The sequence below is a fragment of the Balaenoptera ricei genome, chromosome 10 (assembly GCF_028023285.1).
Source record: "Balaenoptera ricei isolate mBalRic1 chromosome 10, mBalRic1.hap2, whole genome shotgun sequence".
Lineage (NCBI taxonomy): Eukaryota > Metazoa > Chordata > Mammalia > Artiodactyla > Balaenopteridae > Balaenoptera > Balaenoptera ricei.
Genome location: NC_082648.1, coordinates 34,346,209 through 34,368,377, shown reverse-complemented (window position 1 = coordinate 34,368,377; position 22,169 = coordinate 34,346,209). Strand labels below are relative to the sequence as shown.

The 22,169-nt window shown below is 37.6% G+C and overlaps 1 protein-coding gene across 1 annotated transcript in view; it reads right to left on the bottom strand.

Annotated features, from left to right (window-relative positions):
- PDZRN4 (PDZ domain containing ring finger 4) overlaps positions 1-17,790 on the bottom strand; it is a 149,062-nt gene extending 131,272 nt beyond the window's left edge. The window contains exon 1 of the mRNA XM_059934556.1: positions 17,524-17,790. Within this exon, the coding sequence (XP_059790539.1) occupies positions 17,524-17,592 (69 nt within the window). The 5' untranslated portion in view covers positions 17,593-17,790. The remainder of the gene's footprint in view (positions 1-17,523) is intronic.
- Positions 17,791-22,169: the final 4,379 nt, after the last annotated feature.

Sequence of the window (22,169 nt, the reverse complement as noted above, 5' to 3'; positions counted from 1 at the left end):
CACAGGTGAGTAGACAATGACTCACAACTTAGGACTTGAAGTGAATGAATGGCTTATGATACCCTTACCAGGTTAAAAGAGTACATTTATACTCAAAGGAGATTGGTTTACTATTGAATGATGAGTCTGAATTGCACATACTTTGGAGTAAATACTGAATATATATAAAATAATACTCACATAATAGAAAATATTATTAGAGCCAAAATGAACTAATGAGGCCTTGGAAGAAACAGCACTTCACAAGTATTTCTCAGATCAATGTATGTGATTGATGGGCGGAATCCTACAACTGGGGAAGAGTGTGAAAGGAGGTTCAGTACAAACTGCTTCTCTAATTATACTGCTATTTATTTTGTCATTTTATTATTTTATTTTTGTTGTTACAGTTGAAAGGGAACTGTTTTTCTCAGAATGCCCCAACTGATGATAATTTTTTGAGGTCTAGAAACACAACTCTTTTGTATTTGGATTAAAATGAATTCATTCTTTATTCCCACCACTAATGTACAATGACCCAGGCTTTCAAGATCTGTAAGTTATAAAATGGCAAGACTGGTGTTTTTATGTGTGTGTGTGTGAAATTTTACAACCAAAATACTTACTAAACACTTTTCTGTGAGGGGGTTCTTTCAGTGTTCTAGTTTCTAAGACACCTCTTTGTAGGCTACTCCATAAATTCCTATTTTTAATGCTTGTTTCCTGAGCTTATATTTTATTTCAGTTTTTAAAGAAGCGGTACATGTTTTTAACAAAATACCCACCTCACAAAAGAAATCAACAGAGAGATTTTTTAAAATGCTAGGATAGAATAAAAATTGAACTGTAAACTTTAAGGCTATAAAATCTTAAAGTCTGTTGCACTGGATATGATTCCTTAATCAAATCCAGTGCAATAGCCTCACTGTACTATCCAATGCAGTAGTCATAAGCCACATGTGGCTACTGAAATTTAAATTAACTAAAATTAATAAAATCAGAAATTCAGTTCCTCAGTTACATTAGCCGCATTTTAACCAATCGATACCCACCTGTGGTTAGTGGGTTAGTGGCTACCATACTATTCAACAACACAGATGTAGAATACTCCCAACAACAAAGAAATTTCTCTTGGATGGTGTTAGTTGAGACCATTTTTTTTACATAAGTGAAAGGAGCTGACTGTAGTCTGATTAGTTCCATTTGCCCCAAAGTTGGTCCAAGTATTTGTATAGCACATGAGCATTAACACTGCTAAAAATGTAAACGAGCTAGGCCACATCCAATTTGACAGCTGTTCACAGACATGCTCCTATGGTCAAAGTCTCAGAATAGCTCCTGCCATGCTTGTGACCAAGGTCAATATGGAAGAATGTTTTTTACTTTCCTGACTTTCCTTGGACCATATTATCCATAGTATTCAAATAACCCCTTTGATCCCTGGGCAGTGGGATTCTCTTAAGGTAATTCCAAAATAATTCATTTGGTCAAATTATTTTAAAAAGTGTGAAAAAAAAAAAAGTGTGAATTTCTCCTGTCACTTAAGAAATAAGTCCACACTGTTTCCTCTAACTCAAACACAGGAACATGAGGAGAAATGAGGTGTAGAGGCCAAAGCCTGGTAATTGCAAGTGGGCAGGTTTCCCTCCCCTCAACACATTAGATGTTGTAATTAAACAAATGTTTTGCGAGCACTGCAGAAATACCTTGCTATTCTGCAATTTGTTGAGAACAAAGATAACATTCAACAGATCCAAGAAAAACCTAGGATGATTGGGCCTTCCAAAATCACTGTGATTTTGGCTTCAGTTTACAATAATAGTAAGTTTAATTACCAGCTAGCACGGAATATAAAATGAGCCATTACGATAGCTTATCAGAGGGGAAAAAATCTGACATTGAAGGCATCTGATCTAATTGATTCTAATACTGAGAAGTCACCAAAATGACTCCTGACTATAAACAATGTAACAGCTATTAATTCGCCTTATAAAGATCAAACATTTCAGAGGGAGGTTGAACTTTAAAGCATACTGAGTAATGTGCTCTTATAAATAGGAGACTCTGTTTAGTAAACCTAGCTAATTAAAGCACTTAATAAATGGCGGAAAACCCACCAGTCTAAATCTCTTGTTGGTACTAGAGAATTCTCATTTGCTCTTTCAGAGAAGTAATCAATTGAAGGGCGCATTTTTCTTCTCTTTGTTCTTTCCCATCAATTTTAATGGGTACAGAACATCAGTCACACAAAATGTAATAGGACAAGAAGATGGATGAGTATATTTGAAGCCACTAGTCACAGGACAGAAAATATCCTGATGAGGTGACCGTGGCAGCCCAGAGTTCAACAATATAGCCTGGGCAATATTTAGTAAGTGAAACTACGTTGCTCCACGATTTGGTATTAGCAGTCAACAAAATCAATCTCCAAACACAATTTATTACATTTCTACAGGTCAGACTTTCAAAGTCACATTCTCAAAATATGCTCCAATGACACTCTTAACTCCAGAAAATGATTTAATCTGGCAAAGAGGTGGATAAAGAGAAGAAAGACAATCTAACCTTAAGGAACCTGACCTTGTCTTATAAGTGATTAGAATTCCTTTGGAAGGGGGGTTTTATTATAGCCTAGAAATTATGCCCCTATATTACGGGATGAATTGGTATATGCGGTGGATGCTTGCTGAGCACTGAGATCCCACCTTCAGGACCGAGGCACTCACTTACCCAGCCTCTGCGGGCGCTGGGTGCTGCTGCCTCAGAGCTTTGCCCTGCTCTGGGTGCTGCGCTCAGCCAAAGGGAATCAACGGCCTTGTGCAAAGCTATGCCCACTCGCCAGGAGCCGCCACCTCCAAAGATTAGATGATGCAGGAGTGCAAAGCCAGGCTATGGGAACAATTCTGAAGGGTCATCCCAGCTTCACAGCAACCCTTGCCGTTATCTGAGGTCTCTGTTGGGATTGCATTCCAGTCTACTTTTCCTTCTGCCGGATCCTACTGCCTTCACTCCCACACAGGGGTTGTTCCTGAGAAAGCTCTTAAGCATCTCATGTACAAACCTTTGTCTCAGAACCTGTTTCCCAGGCCACGTAACCTGACAGTATATATAATCAAAGAGCCATTTTTCTTTGTAGAGAATTAAGGTAATTTAAATACTGGGCTGAATGAAATAACCACAGATGTTCATATTCACAATTGGTAAATAATGTACTGTGACTTTGCTAGGATTTACACAGACAAAAAGATGTTTTTTTATATAACTTAAAAAATTTAAACCATATGATATTTAATAATTTAAATGCAGTTTGATTCTTGTGGGCCTCTGTATCTTTATGTAATCCAGGAACTAATCGAAGTGTATTAAAACACACTCAGGGGCTGAGGTACCATTTACTAGTCCTGACAGTTTCCTATTTGAGGGATTCAAGGCAACACTAGGCATCGTATATATGACAGCCCATTGGTTCCCACTTATGAATACTATGATGTTTTTAGTAAAATTTATGTAGATATTTCTTTAAGGTCCTGCTAGACATTTGTCTCATATGCACTGTCTAAAAGCAACACTTTATAACAAGATATCTAAAATTCGAACTAAATCTATTTGAAAAATAGCAGCGGAAGATTCTACATCTCAAATTAATAGTGTTTTTTTTCCCTCTCTCAGGATTTTCTGTGATCTATGAAACACAGATAATACTGGCTGGAAAGCCATGAATACTTCAAAGCCATCAAAGCAAACTTCAAAGCAAGGGCCCAGTTTTAAAATGATTTTCTGGTTGTTGTGGAAAGTGAGAACCAGGTATTTATGGGGCATAAATAAATAAATAAATAAATAAATAAATAAATAAATAAAGGTATTTATGGGGAACCGGGTATTTATGGGGAAGCTCTGGGGACCAGTCATCAGCACATTGATAACAGTGTTACTGGGTAGTTCAGTGATGCCAATGGTCAGTTCATCAGTCACTAGGTGTCAATTAGCCAGAAAATGATAATCCATCAAGAAGATCATCTGATGAATGTGATCTTACACAGAAATTGCTGGGGAGGCTATTTATGTATAGCATTTGCTTTAAATGCTTTTATCACTGTTGTTTTTAATCAGTTATGAAACCACAGTTTCATTTTCCTGAGATTTAGGACCTAGTTACCTTGCTTTCAAGAGACTGAAATGACAGTATGAAAGATTCGTAAGGCCACTTCTTTCTAAATTAATATTTAACTTAGTTTTAACAACTTTTTAGAATACTTAGTATCCAAATGGATCCCACACATCTGAAAAAGAATTAACAGTCACAGGCTCCACTGAAATATATCTGTGAATAATCTACTGTGCACATGAGCATCATAGAAATGAATCTGTGATTTTTATGCATCTGCTAAGATAACTGGTTTTTACTGGTGATGTTTTATTTCAGAAGGTGGAATGGAAAAGACTAAATTAAGCCATCTAATCTATGCCAGTTCAGGAGGAAATACTTCCCAACACTTTTTAGTCTACATTTCACATCCAGTGAAGTATGACTGTATTGCATGGAATACTGTCATTGACTTACTTTCTCTAGGTTCTACCAACTGCATTAAATATTATGTAGTGCAATTCTGAAAAATTTTTTAATTTTTATTTTATTTTTACAAACTCTTGAAGGTTAATTGAGAGTAATTTACCCTCAAGTAGAGACACCACCCTTATATTTAGTTCTTAAAATGATCACCACAAACAAGACAGTAAAATCTCCTTCTTCTTTGCCTTCCTCTTTAGATTACCCTAGAATCTGGATAAGAGTCTGGTCTGACCTAGAATATGTCGGGCATTTCTTTTACAGTTTAGAACTAATTTTGTGGCAATAGAAAATTAATCCTGATTAAAATACCGAGTTTTTCAAATTCAAAAACTTAACTACTACCCTTTCTGAGTTTTCTGTCTCAAGTTATCTGGGGGTCACTGAGTTAGTTTCCTGAAAAGCTTCATTGATATTGGGTATATGAGGGGCATTATCTTTACTCTCATTATATTCCTCATGGCTCAAAGAATATCCTCACTTTACAAGTAATAATGTCTAATAAGTAAAATAAATATGGTTTTGAGTTATTGAAAAAATCTATTTTTAGTATATTATTGAACTGGACTAGGTTTTACTTAAAGCTTAAAGTTTTAAAAATGATTTTCATGGTCTTCTTAGGCTACTCTTTGCTTTATATGACCTTTATTGGGATAGCTGCACTTGGACAAATTCTCATATTGGTGCTAGAGTAATTATGAAACCAAAGGCAACATCATCAGGAAAAATTCAGGCATTTTGCAGTGTATTTTATAATGATCACTTTGAATTCTTTTTATAGTAAGGAGGGACAGAGATAAAATGAATATTGTAATAATTTAGCCATATTTTACTATTTCAGTGATGGATATAAATCATGTAAAATAAAAAGAAGTATGTATTAAGCCATTTTTACACAAAATAGCTAATTCAATTTTTTTTAATTTAATTTTATTTATTTATTTTTTTATACAGCAGGTTCTTATTAGTTATCTATTTTATACATATTAGGGTATATATGTCAATCCCAATGTTAATTCAATTTTACAGCATGGAAAGCAGCAAATGAAGAAACTTGACAGTTACTAAATCAATAATCAATTAATCTCATCACACATAAAACACTGTTTTGCTTTATATCATGTATACATATTATATTTTAGACACTTTATTTTTATCTATAATATAGTAAATCATTATCACGATGACATCTCATGATACCTTGTTCCTCTCTCTCTCTCTCATAGAACTAATATTGTACCTTGCATTATAGTTATTTGTGAACAAGTGCGTATTACTGGAGACTGCAGGACAGTAAACACCTTGAGGGCAGGGATCCCATCTTATTCTGCTTTTATAGCACCTTCAACAAATTGCCCTGCATGCAGAATTCACTTGGAATTTAGCCATTCATCCTTTACTCAAGAAATATCTATGTGAGTACTGAGTTAGATTGAAACAGGGTTTTTGCCCTCCAGAGATTCAGAGACCAGTGAAAATCACAAACAAGTAAAGTGAGAAAGGATACCATTTGGTACATGTTATGACAGAGGTAAAGCACTGGTTACCTTGGAAGGAAAAAGGAGGGGGCATTCTTAAGTTCAGGGACTCCAGGAAGATTTCCTGGAAAAGGTGGTACCTGACCCAGGCTTTGAGGAGGGCTACAACTTAGTGAGCTAAAGGGCAATGGGGAAATTCTAGGAAGAAAGAACAGCAAGGTATATTGGTCAGTTTGACAATTGAGGAATAAAAATTGTATCATTATCCATCATGACTGGCAATTTTGAGAAAAGGACCTGATATGCTGAATCCACCTGGGTAATAAAATCCTCAGTTTGGGAGAAAAGGTCAGGGAATAGGAGTACAGTAGGGGTGAAAGAAGGGCCGATAGGGCTTGTTTGTTTTTTGTTTGTTTGTTTTGTTTAGAAAAGCAATGACAATTTTTCCTTAGTTTTAAGATGTGAGTTCTCCTCAATATCTTCTTGTTTCTGAAATGGGGATGCAGCTTGCAATCAATATGGATAATAAAGGTGGTAGCTTGTCAACGCTGCATGACTCCAGCTGTCCTTACACTTGATGATGAGCCTTGCAAGTAACAATACCGTAAAACAGATGACATCTTCAAAATCAAGAAAATACATAATTTTGTAGTTTCTCAAATCATCTTGTTTTCAAAGAGAACTCAGTGAATACTGGAGACAAAAGGTTTCTTTTGTGAATGCAGTTGTAGCTATATCCCCACTCCTATTCCTTGACCCTATTTGTATTAAATACCAGGCACTGTATGATATGGTAGAGATGCAGAGATGCAGAAAAACTAAACATAAATACAGAAGGATCTGACTATATTTCAAATTCTGGAGGAGCTTTGGGAAGAACAACATACTCTGTCTTGGGTTCAGAGAGAACTTCCCAGATTGTGAGCCTTGAATTGAGTTACAAAGGATTAGGGTTTTTATCAAAATATGTGTAGGGGTATGAAAAACACACAAGGAAAAAGGGACATTTCAATGAAAAGCAAAGAGATGGGGAAAATCACGTTGTTTTCAAATAAGAAATTATAGTTTGGTTTGGTGAAAATTTGGGCTGTTAGGAATGTATGAGGAAAGATAGCAGATTGTGAAGGATCATTCATGCCAGGCATAGATTTATGGGAAAGTGGGGAAAGGCTTTCAAGCTCTCAAAAGTGGGAGTGTCAAGTCACTTTCCCATACTGATGAGCTCTCATAGGTGAGACAATTTGATTTAAGCTGTTAAAACAGACGGGGAAAGTGGTAGTAGAGAGGACCTGCTTCTCTTCGTTATACTGAAAAGGCCATCTCTGTAGAATCCTCTGAGAAGAAATATAAATAGCATCTATTATCCCCCTGCCTTTCTTCATCCTTTCCTCCCTCCCTCCCATTTCTTCTTCCTTCTTCCTTTATCAGATGTTTATTGAGGACCTACAATGTGCCAGAAGCTCAGTATTTATGTATAAGTTTAGTGAATAAGTATGGAAAGCTCAAAGGGAGAAGACTATTTGATATTTATAATAAAATGAGCATGGACTTTGGCATTAGGCAAATCCCAGTTTGAATTTCAGGTGTTCTACTTGCTGACAATATGAATTTGTCATTTTATTACTTTGTGCCTCAGTCTTCTCATTTGTAAAATGGGGACAATATTAGCTAACTCACAGGGTCACTGAAATGAGATCATAACCTCAAAAGTTACCATTTATGGCATCCCCATAATGTGTTATGCCCTTTAAATATATCTCATTTAATCCTCAATAAAACCCTTCAAGGTTGATATTAATCAATTAAACAAAGGCTCAATGAAGTTAAGTAACTAATTCACAGTCAGAGAGGAAATAAGTGGTGCTATTGCTTGATTCCAAAGGCTCTGTTCTTTCTTCTGTGCTCAGTGCCTCTCCTATGTATCACATTGTGCTTGGGCACTACTTTCCATGTTGTCTTAACAGTGAGGTTCACAACTGCATAGGCAGAACCAACTTCAAACAAACAAACAAAAATATGAGCTGCTAAGGAAATACAGAGCACACTTAAGGAGTGAATGGCAAAATCTATCCATTGCAAATCAACTTAGCATGGCTGTGCTCTTTTAAATAAAGTGCCAAGAAAACAATATTTACACATATTCTATCATTTAAATTGACTTCAGAGACGCTATTTGATTGCATCCTTATGGTTTATAGAGCCCTGCAGTGATGCCTGGCACCAAGTCCATTCATTTTTGCAGGAAGATCAAGGTACTCAACTATCCTCATCCCATATCCTGCTTTGGTCAGGCCGTTGGCCCCATTTTCCCTAAATACGTCCAATTAGTCATATTCTATGACTTTGCTTTTACAATAAATCCTGGACACCAAACATACTACATTGACTGACTGGATATACAATAATCATGCTGAATTTAAAAATAAACCTTGGCGGGCTTCCCTGGTGGCGCAGTGGTTGAGAATCTGCCTGCCAATGCAGGGAACATGGGTTCGAGCCCTGGTCTGGGAAGATCCCACATGCCGCGGAGCAACTAGGCCCGTGAGCCACAACTACTGAGCCTGCGCGTCTGGAGCCTGTGCTCTGCAACAAGAGAGGCCGCGATAGTGAGAGGCCCGCGCACAGCGATGAAGAGTGGCCCCTGCTTGCCACAACAAGAGAAAGCCCTCGCACAGAAACGAAGACCCAACACAGCCAAAAATAAATACATAAATTAATTAATTAAAAAAAATAAAAAATAAAAAAACAAGCCTTGGCTCCTAACCTAAGCCACTCTAAATAAGGACTACAATCATGAAGACCCTTAGATTATCCTTACCCATATAGAACTGCCCTTTCTCTGTAATGTCTGCTGTGTTAGGGTTGTACATTTCCACATTTATCTTCTAATTGCTTTGTGATAAAACACTTTGAAGACTGGCTTCTTAGCTTATGCTTCTTTTGCAAGCTCTGTTGCTATCTAGCACAGTACTGAGCACAAAGCAGGTACAGAGTAATTATTTGTGGTTATTCAAAGTTTCCCAAACTTTCCTTTACTTCAAAAAACATTAATATCTGAATTCTACCATAATTCAATTATAGGAAAATATTACTATCACTGATTACAATAGTGGTCTTTAATCCATGGATTTATTATTTTTTTAACCATACTTAGTAATTCTCTTTGTTCATATACCCTTGAAAAGAACTTTTTAAATTTTTATTATTTAAGTAAAGGTACCTGAGACAGACTCTTAAGAGCCTTAGAAGTAAAAGGTTAGTTCAGAAAAAATCTAATTTCCACTGAGATGAGAGCAAGTTTCTAAAAATTTCCTACAGTATTTCTAAAAAGCTACATAAAGCAGAAGTAGGGGATGTTCTTCACTAGGACCCAAACTACCATTAAGCAAGATTTACAGCTTGTTACAAAATGGCACAAATTACCAATTAGATGTTATATGTTGGAACACAGGAGAATATGGGGCTGCTACCTCTTAAGCTTTTTGTTGAAAGAAACAAAGAACTCTTCATAACAAACTTTAAAGCTGTTATTCCACATTGGGAGTGAAAGAATTAAGAGAGAAGGAATGAATACAGCTGGAAGGGAGATGGAGATGGAGCAGGTTATATGGATGACTTTGGAAATGTTGCATTAAGATATGAAAATCACAGTTGTATTTGAATTACCTAGAATTCTAAGTCTGAAGACAAAATTTCCACCCAGTGGTACCTAAATCCTTATTAGTCACAAGAAGAAGAAATTTATTAAGAATAACACCTGAAATTCTTATGGTGTATGCCACAGAATGGGTTATGAGAGAAAACAGTGATTGAGGCAGAGCCTGTTCTGGGCAACCTACTTACTTTTCCTTCATGAATTATAAACTTTTCAAGGGCAGAATCCTTCATAGAACTACAGTCTAGGGCCTCTACTTGAGTACCTAGTGATTTAATTTTTGTATCTTCCTCAACCATTTAATAGGATTGATTGAATACCTAGTAAATGACTTGTAAAAATTCAATATATGAAAATATACCCACATAAAATGAATTTTTTGAACAGTGATTGGCTGTTGTGCAAAGATTTTTCACTATCAGTTAATCTTCATAAATAGTTCCTCTTGTAAAGTTCTGAAATCACAGTTTGCTAAAGATAAGCAGCCCATTTGCTACTATCTAACAGGACTGGAAGTGAATAAAAACATGCATATGTTATGTAATGATGTAAATAAAATAACGTATTTTAGAAATATTTTCAACAAATATTGAAATTAAAGAATTTTCTAATCAGATTATCCCACTTAACTAGCAAATTCAGGTGAGTTGAAGAGTCAAATATCTCAGCATATCTATTAGCTAAGTTTTCAGCAACATGTCTCCTTTGTGTGTAACATGGAACCAGTGAAAATGTTTTCCTCCAGTATTTCCTCTAAATAGAAAGATATGCAACTAGAGGTAGCTGATCTTCTCCTGGGTCTGAACAATTCAATAAGTAGTGAAAATTTGAAGAAATTAAAGGTATACATTTAAAAAAATATGTGATATTTTGATTCTTATAGTAGAGAAGGCACTTCATTTATTAAACCTACCTAAATCATTAAAATATTTATTTTTATTCATATCAAAAATGCTCTAACATTTAAGGTTTTCTTCAAAAGGCTTGGATAAGGTAAAGTCTAACTAAATGTACATGTTTTATTTTTTAATCACTATATTATCACCACCCTATGAACATCATAGTTCAAATGTGAAATCAATTTATCTTACTTTTCAAAGTAGAAGTAAAGATGACTTTCATTTTTAATATTCACAATTTTAAGCAATTTTACATTCTAAAAAAATCAGGGCTAAAAAAATTCGTACTCCAATGTTAGTAGTAACTCCATTTTTTATATAATCTGTCTTATCCCAGAGAAACTTCTTGAAAGTGCAGTCGACCTCATCTTTTTTTTTTCTTTTTATTTTTTTTTATTTTTTAGTTTTGGCTGTGTTGGGTCTTCGTTGCTGTGTATGGGCTTTCTCTAGTTGCAGCGAGTGGGGGCTACTCTTCATTGCAGTGCGCAGGCTTCTCACTGTGGTGGCTTCTCTTGTTGCAGAGCACGGGCTCTAGAGCGCACGGGCTTCAGTAGATGTGGCACGGGGGCTCAGTAGTTGTGGCTCGTGGGCTCTAGAGCGCAGGCTCAGTAGTTGTGGTGCACGGGCTTAGTTGCTCCGCGGCATGTGGGATCTTCCCGGACCAGGGCTTGAACCCGTGTCTCCTGCATTGGCAGGTGGATTCTTAACCACTGCACCACCAGGGAAGCCCTCGACCTCATCTTTGAATCCACCACTCTCTGGATTTTGTCCACATTTCTCTATTTAGATGCTCTGTAATTGTCACCACTGACCTCGCTCCAGGTTAGGTTCTCCAGGAAGCCAACTCTGAGACAGAGTTTAGTGGGTAAGAGCTGAGGAGCATTCCCTCTGTGGAAGGGAGGAGAAAGAAGCAGGATTGGGCAGAAGGGAACTGAACTATGACGCAGGCCCAACAACAGCTGCAGGGAGCTCTGGAGCTCGAGCTGCCTTTCAGAGGGTCCCAATTCAGGCTGAGATGCCCAGGCCCGTGTAGACTTGCATCCATCTGCCATTGGAGAGATTGAGTCTCCTGGGAGGGGAATAACCTTGGGTGAGGGGCTCTCTGCAGATAAGACAGTCCCTGAGGGGCTGACAGTGCTCTCAGCAGCTGGGGCAACAAGTCCTTCCTGAAGAGGCACCTGGGCAGCATACCACATATTTTCCTATCCAAAGACACTGCAGTTCTTATCCTGTCTGATCACGTTGGCCACTCCTTTTTAAACACCTTCTCTGCTTGGCTTCTCCCACTATTCTTCTCCTCTTCCTTCTCACTCTATAACAGTTTCACTTTTTCTCCTTTTCTTTCTTCTCCTTTTTGTGTTTCTTAATATTGTATCCCTGGTTCACAACTCTCCTCACTGTTCAGTTTTTCTCCTCACTTTTTACATCCTTCTGGGTGATCTCATCCACCAAACACATATATGCCAGGTTTTCATTTTGAATATTCACTGTCTGCCAGCATTGCTCAGATAGCTCATGATGAACTCAGTGGCCTTCTCTCCTCTTTCCAGAACTCACTTCCCTTCTCTTGTTTCTTCTTTGTAAATTTCACTATACCTCCCTGGTCTCACAAGCCAGAAACCTAATGAATTTACCTCCTCAGGGTCTCAATTCTGTCCTCGCTTTTACATGATTTCTATCACTAACTAACTCTGCAACAGCCTCCAAATTAGCCTCCCTTGTAGTTTTGCTGTGGTACCTACCCCATCCCCAACCCAAGCCCAATGTCCCCAGACACACACCACAGCCAAGTCTACACTCTTAACTCCTAACAGAGTGATTTCTTCCTCTTTAAAAACAAACAAACCAACAAACAGACACAATCCTGGGACATGGGATACTCTCCAAAGCCTGGTCTTGCCCACCGCCTCTCAGGCCATGTTCTAGAACCTGCCTGCTACTTGAGGTTTTAGTAACACTTGTCACTTGTAGTTCCCCTACTCCAGGTCCATTCACACCTAGCACCTGTTTGCCACCTCCATGGACTTCTTTACCCTTCCATCTCTTTGATTCCCTCTCCCTTCTCATCCCCCCTAATGCCCCCCACATCGAGTCGCTTTGCACTCCTCTAGAAGTCTGTCAACATCTCTGTTAATTCAACATTTTCACTTATCACATTATATGAAAATGCTCTGCTTGTGTGTCTTTCTTCTACTGCCATAGTGTGTGCTTCTCAAAAGCAAGGACTGTCACATCTGTCTTTGCATCCCTCATGGAAAAAATGAGGACTTGCCACGTATTGGACAATCGAAGCTTACTGAAAGTAGTTTATTGAACTGAACAGCATGGCTAGAGTTTAAGGCAGCTGCTAATTGGTTGACAAAAGCAAGACATTATTGTGATGTGTCCTTATTTTTTCCTCTGATTGTAAAGGATAGATAACCTCATTCAAGAAAATTAAAATGAATGGAGAATTTATTATAGAAACGTACTGGAACTGGGGAAATGAGGCCTCTCTGAAGATCTGCTATTTATTACTTACGTTTCTCTTTCTCATGACCCATGTGCTCGTAGAGACACTTTCTCAAATGTCTCTGATTCTCAATATATTTGATCCTCGTAGATCTGGTGGACCACAGACCCTCAAGCTTCCCAATCTACTTAAAGCCTTCTCCCTCTCTTGATCTCTCTCTTTCTCCCTCTGCATTCTAAACCCCTTAGTAATAATGGCCTGTTTCCCAATAAATATTTCTGAGACTGAAAAAAATCTAATTGCACCCTCAACTTCCTGTACTAGGTGACTGGTCCTGGTTTAATCAGCTGTTAGGTATGGGGCAGAGAGGAAGGCAGAGTGATATGGTCTTTCACTAGAAGCTATGGATGGGGCAGAGGCTATGGTCTTTCAAGGAACCAGTGACTCAGTGAGTGGAGTGGGGTGCTGGCAGGGTGGGGGTTAAAGGACAGTCAAGCACCTGACCTGCCTTCAAGGAGTGCACAATTCAGTCACACACACTTGATGGTAATACCAGACAGATGAATGTAAAAAACAAGAAACTCAAAAAGTGCAAGCAAAATGCTATGAGAGTTCCAAGGTGGGAAGACATCAATTTTTAAAAAATCAATAATTGCAAAAAGCTCTCTGCCCAAGGAGACATTCAAGCCAATGGGGCAGGGTTTGAATAGCTAGTGATGGAAGAAAATAGACAGTGGTGGGAGTGGATATAGAGGGCATTCCACAGAGGCTGAAGGAAAAGAACTACATTACAAGGGTCTAAGTTGGGAAGTCAACTTAAAGAGAAAAGCAAAAAGATTGGTCTAGAGAGATTATAAATTGCCCTGGGGGAAGATCAGTGAAAGAGAAAGCCAGAAAGGAACCTAGCGCCGACTCAGAAGGTCCTTGAATATATTGGAATAAGAAGTTTTACTTCATTATATAGTAATTGGGAGCCATTGAATACTTTCTAGAAATATTGTTTTAGCAACAGCAATCAGACTGGACTGGCACACTGACAAATTCTAAGTGGAAAAGTTGTTACCATAATATCAGAGAGAGTTAATAAAAAGAATTGTGATTATGGGAAGGCAGGAATTGATGCTGGGGAACATGCAGAAATAAAATAACCAGAAGGTCTCTGTGTGGATGAAGAAGAACCTATTTTAATTCGCTGTTTCTGAGTTTCACTGATAGCAAGAATGATGGTGAGACCTTCGCTAGCACCAAGGAGTGTGGGGGAAGGATGACATTTGGGTAAAGAGGTTAAGACATTATGAGTTGGGTTTACATAGTATGAAACAAAATAAATTTCTGAGGGATATGGGACCTTCCAGTTGTGCCAAACCAGTCAATATTTGCCCCCATTTGGAACATGTTATTCAACACCAATGAACACCCCATTGATAAATTTCCATTATTTAATCAATCAAAAAGTTATATTCGATTTATGTATGAAAAATCAAACTTAGAAGTCAACAGATTTAGATATTACCATACAATCTCCCTCATAAATAAATCTGTTTTTAGATCAGAAATGCCTAACAAGCTACTGCAGCTCCCTTGGTCCAGCTGGCTATTTAATCAGATTAGTACAAAACAGGCAATTTAGTTCGTGTCAATAGAAGGGCCTTGTTCAAATTACCCATTTATTAATTCTTAAGAGGTTAATAAATAACCTACTTTGAATAAAATAAATCACTGCAGATAACAATTGTGTTCCTGGCACATATAAGAGTTAATAGATGCATGAAAATTGCTTGGTATGAAGGTTACTGGATCTACACAAACCCTAGATTCTTGCATCTGTGTTCATACTGGGGCCGGATTGGCCCAACTCCAGCTGAAAATAATTTTCTTGAAGCAACATTCTTTTTCTTCTGCCAACTGAAAGCCTTAACTCCTCTGTAGGAACAAAAAATATCAACCAAATTTAAACTTGACCTCATTTCACACCTAGGTACATTATTCTGATTGTTTCACTAGACTCCTCAGTGAGCACATTTGCTTTTGTTTACTGAGGTTACAAATCTGAAACTGTATTCTACTTGGCCCATGTTATCAGATAGCAAAATCTAGAAATATAGAAAGAAAATTTTAAAAAGTTCAATGTCATAATGATTCTGTTATAGAGAAATAATCTTTTTGCTCTTGGTCATGTAGGTAGTATTCACGGCTAGTCTTAAATTTTCACATCCCCTGATAAACTTTAATTTGCCTTAGCTTGTAAGAAATAATAACAAAAGAAACAAAAAGGCAGTTGACCTGAGAATTACGTCTATAAATAAATACATATGGTTTGGACCATCAGGTGTTGATGTTTGTGTGAGCTAATTTGCTTTAATATACCAGCTAGAAATATGCAGGCTTCCAATCCCAAGTCACTTTTGTATATAGTATCCTCTCTTCTGGGGGCAGCTATGTGCCCTCGTGAACACCTGGTTAAGAACATGCTTACTTTCATGTGTGCTCTGAGCTGCTGCTTCTCCAAATAAAAATAGAAACTAGTCTGCAACACCACACGGGGCTCCAGTGTATGATATGAGCCTATCACTGGTTTCCTTTGATATCTTATCTATTCCATTAACTCAATAAAATAGAGTGCAAAGTTAAGGACAAACTGTAGGAGGGCTCCCCTTGGAAAACACACACAAGACCTTTAAGCTGGGGTTTTAACTTATCGAATAAAAGCCAGTTAAATGGAAGCTACTACTTCGTTTTCACCCCCTTTATTAAAGATCATAAGTACTTCAATTCAGGAGTAGAGAAAATAAACTAAATATATGAAGGAGTACAGGTGGAAGCAATAAAGAGTATGGCTTATCTATTTTCTCAAGATTTAGGAAGCACTTAAAGGCAAAACTACAGACAAGCCCTTTAAAATTCTACAACAAAGGCTCCTTAACAAATACAGTGGTCCTTTCTGGATGCAGAAATCTGGCTTGATTTCTCAGCAGAAGATAAACAGCTTAACCGAGGCATAATCAGGGAAGATGCCACCTACCACTTCCTCCATATTATACTTTTATGTCAATTTAGTAATTCAGAGAAAAATTAGATTGATTAATCCACTCCCCTGCTCCTCCACCACCCGAAGAAAAACAATAGTATAACTCAAACTCTTATAAACCAAACTAAAGGGAAGTGTTCCACCTAGAGACTGTTTTCATGAGTCCAAGCAGATGAGAGCTTATCTAGGAATGAAGCTGATTTTAACCTAGGCTCGCAAGTTTGTAGCAAAAAGAGAAGCAAAAGGTATTGCCCCTGGTGTAATTAACAATGTTAATCTTCTTTTTCCTCTCTGTGGTGATAAAGGAGTCATTTTTATATTTAATTAATGCAGAGGATCATTTTGGAAAGTGGCTAATGAGCCTCTGATCACATTACCATGAAAATGTGCATTAACATTGCAACTAAGGAGGCTGTTTCATGTGTAGCAAATCCACTTTGTAATTAGCCCACTGTGAAATGAATCACGTCAGGGGGAAATCTGAGGGAACCAGTAGGCAGTGGGCACTTGGCTACTGCTGTGCCCACAGACCACCAACGTCCCAAACATTGTCTTTCATCAGCAATATCATCTAAAAACAAAAGTAGTAGTGTGTCACATCTGGGACAAACCGGAAGAAGGGAGAAATAAACTTTATTTTGCCAAACAAGAAATTTGGACTTCATACACCCCCAGGGAAACCTGCCTAAACAAAATGGTGAATTAATAGAATCCTATGAAAACTCTGAAGGCTGGGAATATCATTTTCTTATTTTTATTCTGAAAAGCCCTCATATATACATTAAAGGTACATCCAAATTTATACACATTTTCTTACAATACAAATATTGTAATAAGCTCTTGAAATTAATTTCTAGTACTACAGACAAAAAAATTATAAAATGGATCCAAGAACAAACGATAAGAAAATTCCTTTATCCACTTTTTTAATCCAAGCCGAGACATAGCATGTATTTTTTCTCATAAAATACAAATATACCAAGTCTTCCTCTTAAAACCAAAGCACAAATTCCTAATTAGTCAAATAATTCCTGACTAACAAGATTTGGCAAGAAACTTTTCCTGTCTATTCCAAATAACTGAGCTCACAGACCTATTAAATCCCAATATTTATACAATGATACATTTGATTTTCAAATGTTAACACTATTCCAAAATGAAAGAGGGGCTTCAAAATATTACAGACATGGATATCAGTGTTACTCCTTTCACTTAACTGACATCTTGGCAGTAGACACAGAAAAATGTTAAAAAGAATCCCACAGGAAGTCATCTGAAGGGGGAGTGGCAAGGAAGCTGAAAACTGCCACCCCAAGCCAAAATAAAAAGCCCCCAGCCAGCAAGTCTGCCCTTCCTTCAGAAATCTACAGAAAGAAAAAATAAAGCTAGCCACAGTTCATTTACCATTTTTCAGACAAACACAAAGCCTGGCTATTTAGTTGCTGGTAACAGACCCTGCACTCACCTGGGAAACTTCATACAGCAGTTTGTAGTGTTCCTCTCTTTTCTGAAAAGTGCACAAATTGCAGCCCATTCTAAGAAGCAGAGAGAGAGCGCAAATCTTCTAATTTCCCCAGGACTGAAAGGCAAGTGAACTGAAAGGGAATCACCCTCCAGACTTGACTACTGTTTTTCATCAGTCACTTCAGTCCAGAAACACAGACAAACCGCTGTTAGCTGGAAGCACAAGCCAGGGTGCTGTGTAGCAGCATGCTCTTCTTCGCTTTCCCTAAGTATCTTGCACTCACGGATACACACACACAGAGTTTCCAGTCAGTTCATGGCAACACTCCCCCTGTCTCTGCATCAGTGCACATGACTACACAGATTCCAGCTCATGAATATTAATAGTGCCTCATTGATTATTTATGACAGAACATGTTAGCAGGGAGGGGTGTCATAGCTGCTGCTGATGACAGATGAATATTCACTAATTAAGAAGCAAATGTAGTGTGGTTAAACAAAATTCACTTGTGTCAATACCATCTCTGTTTATTAAGGATAGAGGGGTTGAGCATAGGGCATTTCAAAGAAGAACATACACTTAATTTCTCCATTAATGTAAGCTTTTAATATGGGAGTAAGAAATTCAGAAACAGAAATATTATACTTAGTTCACATCTCCATGTCTTGTCACAATTAGAAGAAATATTTTCAGTATTATTAAGTCTAGGGGAAGATGGATAGGAGCAATTATTTAAATTTATAAAATAAACAGAGGCAAAGGAAAATTTGGGGAGTGATGTGGGAAAGGAACAGAAGACGGGGGGGTGTCATTCAGAGTTTTAATCCTGATCCTACAAAAATAACTGAATAGTTCATATGTAAAGACCATTACTTACTAGGGAGGAAATAAGGCATAATTTCTTAATCTAAATAAAGAACATTTAAGCAAGTATCAGTAGATATACTTGTACAGATAATAAATATTTTAATTAGATAATGGGGCATATCTATTGAATGTAAATTTGCAGCCCTTAATACATGCAGGTCTATATTTAAAAATTAGATAAACACAATGCCTTTTCTGAGAAAAATTTCACATGCATATAGTATTTATGCTAATTTTATTAAAGTCATATATAATATTTCAGAAAGCTGACACTGGTAATATTTAAATTCTAATGTAATGCACATTGACTCCACTTATGATTCTATACTTAGAGTTCATAATATACAAAGGTGAACACAGACTTAAAAACTAAACTTAAATGTTTAGATAATAGAAGTAATGAATTTAATTTCATACTCTCACAATATATATATATTGTATTGCAAGCTGGCATTTTTTGTCCCTTAAAGATATGCTGCAAACAGCTAAAGCAGATAATAAAAGAAAATTCCTTTTGTTCCTGTACTGACTTATCCACAACCTCTGCTAATTAAGAAGTATGTCCTTGTACCAGCACATCTTTAAACTGGACAGGATAGCAGGTGGGTTCCAAAGCAAAAATAATTACTTGGAAACTGATGACTCTGGTTAGGAATTACATTGGATCCTGAAGATTTTTAATTGCTCAACACTTATGGATAGCTACTTTGCGGGGTCCAATTTCCTAAAAGTGCTTTGTCAAATGTTTAGAATCGATAACAGGAAATGATTCTAATGAGTACTAATTGTTAACAAATTGGCTTTGCAACTAGCAACACCTCAACACCAGCAAGGAGCCAGGAGATGAGCAATCATCTGCTGCTTATCAGTCATTTCCCTTGGGAAGTAATAATCCGATTTTCTGGGCCTAATTTCACCTAACAGCCTGGATGAAAGCCAAGCTAAGAGAACTAGATGAAAGCGGCATCATAATTGAGGACCTGATGCGAACAAAGTTTACCAGGACTTCCTGCAAATTAGAAACCACTTGTAGTAAATATTAATTATTTTGATTCCTTTATGAAAAGGATATTTTCAAGGAAGTATTTGAGGGAACCTTTGTGAAAGTCAGTTGTGGCCACAAACAGATGCAACCTCCTTAGGCGCAGTTGTAAAATATATATGTTTGATGCTTTTTAAAATTTTAATTCTCTTTGAGTCTCTACACCACTTCCCATGAAGTGTTCTTATGCTAGAGATCACATCCTCAAAGTAAGCACTGACTGTTTTTTGAAGGATTCTATATTGTTGAGCTGTGATAGAATTAATGACTCTCAGATGTTTAAATTCTGTGCTTTAAAAAGTCAGATCGGGCTTCCCTTGTGGCGCAGTGGTTGAGAATCTGCCTGCCAATGCAGGGGACACGGGTTCGAGCCCTGGTCTGGGAGGATCCTGCATGCCGCGGAGCAGCTGGGTCCGTGAGCCACAGTTGCTGAGCCTGCGCGTCTGGAGCCTGTGCTCCGCAACAAGAGAGGCCGCGATGGTGAGAGGCCCGCGCACCGCGATGAGGAGTGGCCCCCGCTTGCCGCCGACTGGAGAAAGCCCTCGCACAGAAACGAAGACCCAACGCAGCCAAAAATAAATTAAAAAAAAAAAAAATTCAGATCAAGGAATTAGAATGCAGTAAGGCAAGGATGGTTCACTCATCTATCAGTGAAAGTGTTTGCTTCCTTCACTGATAAAAGTCTTTATACAACAGATTTTGAAAGCTAAGTAGGAAACAATCATTGAAGCTATGGTTGCTTATTGGGGCTTTCTTATAATATTTTGTAGTTGGCTTGTAAAGAAAAATTAAATAATCACAGCTTTAAAATATTTTCTTAGTCATAAAAAAGTAAAGAATGAACAGTGAAGTAAGAACTTTCAAATTAAAGCTATTCTTTCAGCAATAGCTTTCTTGGCTGTTTTCTTTACTCATTACTATTTCTGCTATTCTTTAATTTCTATCTCAGGAAGCAAGGGTAGCTTCTCCAATCATTTATCAAATGCTGCCCTTGGCCCATGCACCTTGGAAAGATTCCATCTTTTGCTCCTAATGGGTTCATCCTGGAGAATTGAAAGGTAATTTGAAAAAAAGAACTATAATTCCAAATTTCTCTAAATTTCAATAGAGAATGAGGGTTAGATTTTTCCAATGACTAAACTGTGAAATCTTGTATTAGAATATAAAGTATGAAGCAGATAGAGACAAATGAGTTAACCTGAACAATGTTTTAACAATGCAAATAGATTAGATGTTATCTGTTTTCGACAGTAATAATATGGAATAGTATGGGTTAAAAATAAACAGAGAATAGATGTTTATCTTCCCAAATATCCTTAGGAACAAATTCATCAAAGTGTAAAAATATATGTTGGGTTGGGTATATATTTCAAGATATAGTTGTTTATTTTAATTGCTTTTAATTTATGTTAGTTTACTCCCCTCAAACGCAGTGGCATTCAAAACAGGAGATGTTCATCAAGATCTGGACTGCTATATAAGAGGGCTCAGTGAGAAGTAAATGAAAGAAAGGAATCCAGCATTTATCTTGCTTTTCCTATACAAACGGTACCACTAGACTAACCAAATAGTAGATGAGAGGAAGTTTCTCTTTACAGAATTATGCCAGCTAACAAACCAAAAAAGGAATGATAGAGCATGCCCATGCCAGCAGCCCTTAATTATTTAATGGGCCTAGTAGTGAGAATTAATGGCTGCTGACATGACACACTCACGCACACACACAGGAGATAACTGGACACTGTGTACCACCTGACAGAAGAAAACGACACCTTTCCAAAAGCGAGTCTTTCCCCAAGTTGAGCAAATTACATGGAATGGGGAGGACCAAGGAGCATGTTAAATTATGCCATGGAGATGCAGTCAGCCAAATTCAGACTGTGGGCAACTCAACATCAATAGATACACATTCCAGTTTCTGAGAGAGAGGGAGAGAGAGAGAGAGAGAGAGGAAGAGAGAGGGAAGAGGGGAAGGGAGCTAGAGAGAGGGAGATATGATGGCTAGGAAGTCTACGGATTAAAAGAGACTCTAATGACATTTTATAAACAGACATTACTAAGATATATGTTTGGGTATGCAAATCATTTGGGTGATAAAATGATAAATAAACCTAAGAAAATGATTACCAAAAAAGTCAAGAGGATGGTTACTCCTTAGGGGGAGAGAGGGGGCTGCGTTTAAGAGGGGACACCAGAAAGTTTCAGCGTGGCTAACAAAGTTCTAACTCCTGATCTGGGGAGTGGTTTTACTAGGTGGCCATGTGATAATTCATTTAATTGAGCTTTGTTTTATATGTTTTCTATATTTTTGCTACATTTACAAGAAAAGATTTAAAAAACTAATTAACAAAGAGGGTGCACCTGTGTTCCATCCCTGGTGGTCAACACAGTACACAGTTGCAGGCCCTACCAGAGAGAGATGGACAGTCCAAATGTGCCTATTTTGAGCCACCGATCCCCTTGAGTCTGTGACAGCTGCCATCAGTTGCATATGATTCTTTCTCTATTGCCTTTGCAATGACTGGGGCTGTTTCCCCTATGTGGGTGTGGACGTTCGGTAAGTAACTCCACTCTCTGACCCTCTCTCTATCCTTGCCACAGTCATGTGTGGATCTTCTAACTAGGCTGTGACTACCTATCTTGACACCTAGTATACAAATTTCCACCCTAGTCTCAAACTTGCATTCATTTTAGGGATGTATCTGGGCACTTTTGAGTAGACACTTAGCTGCCTAAC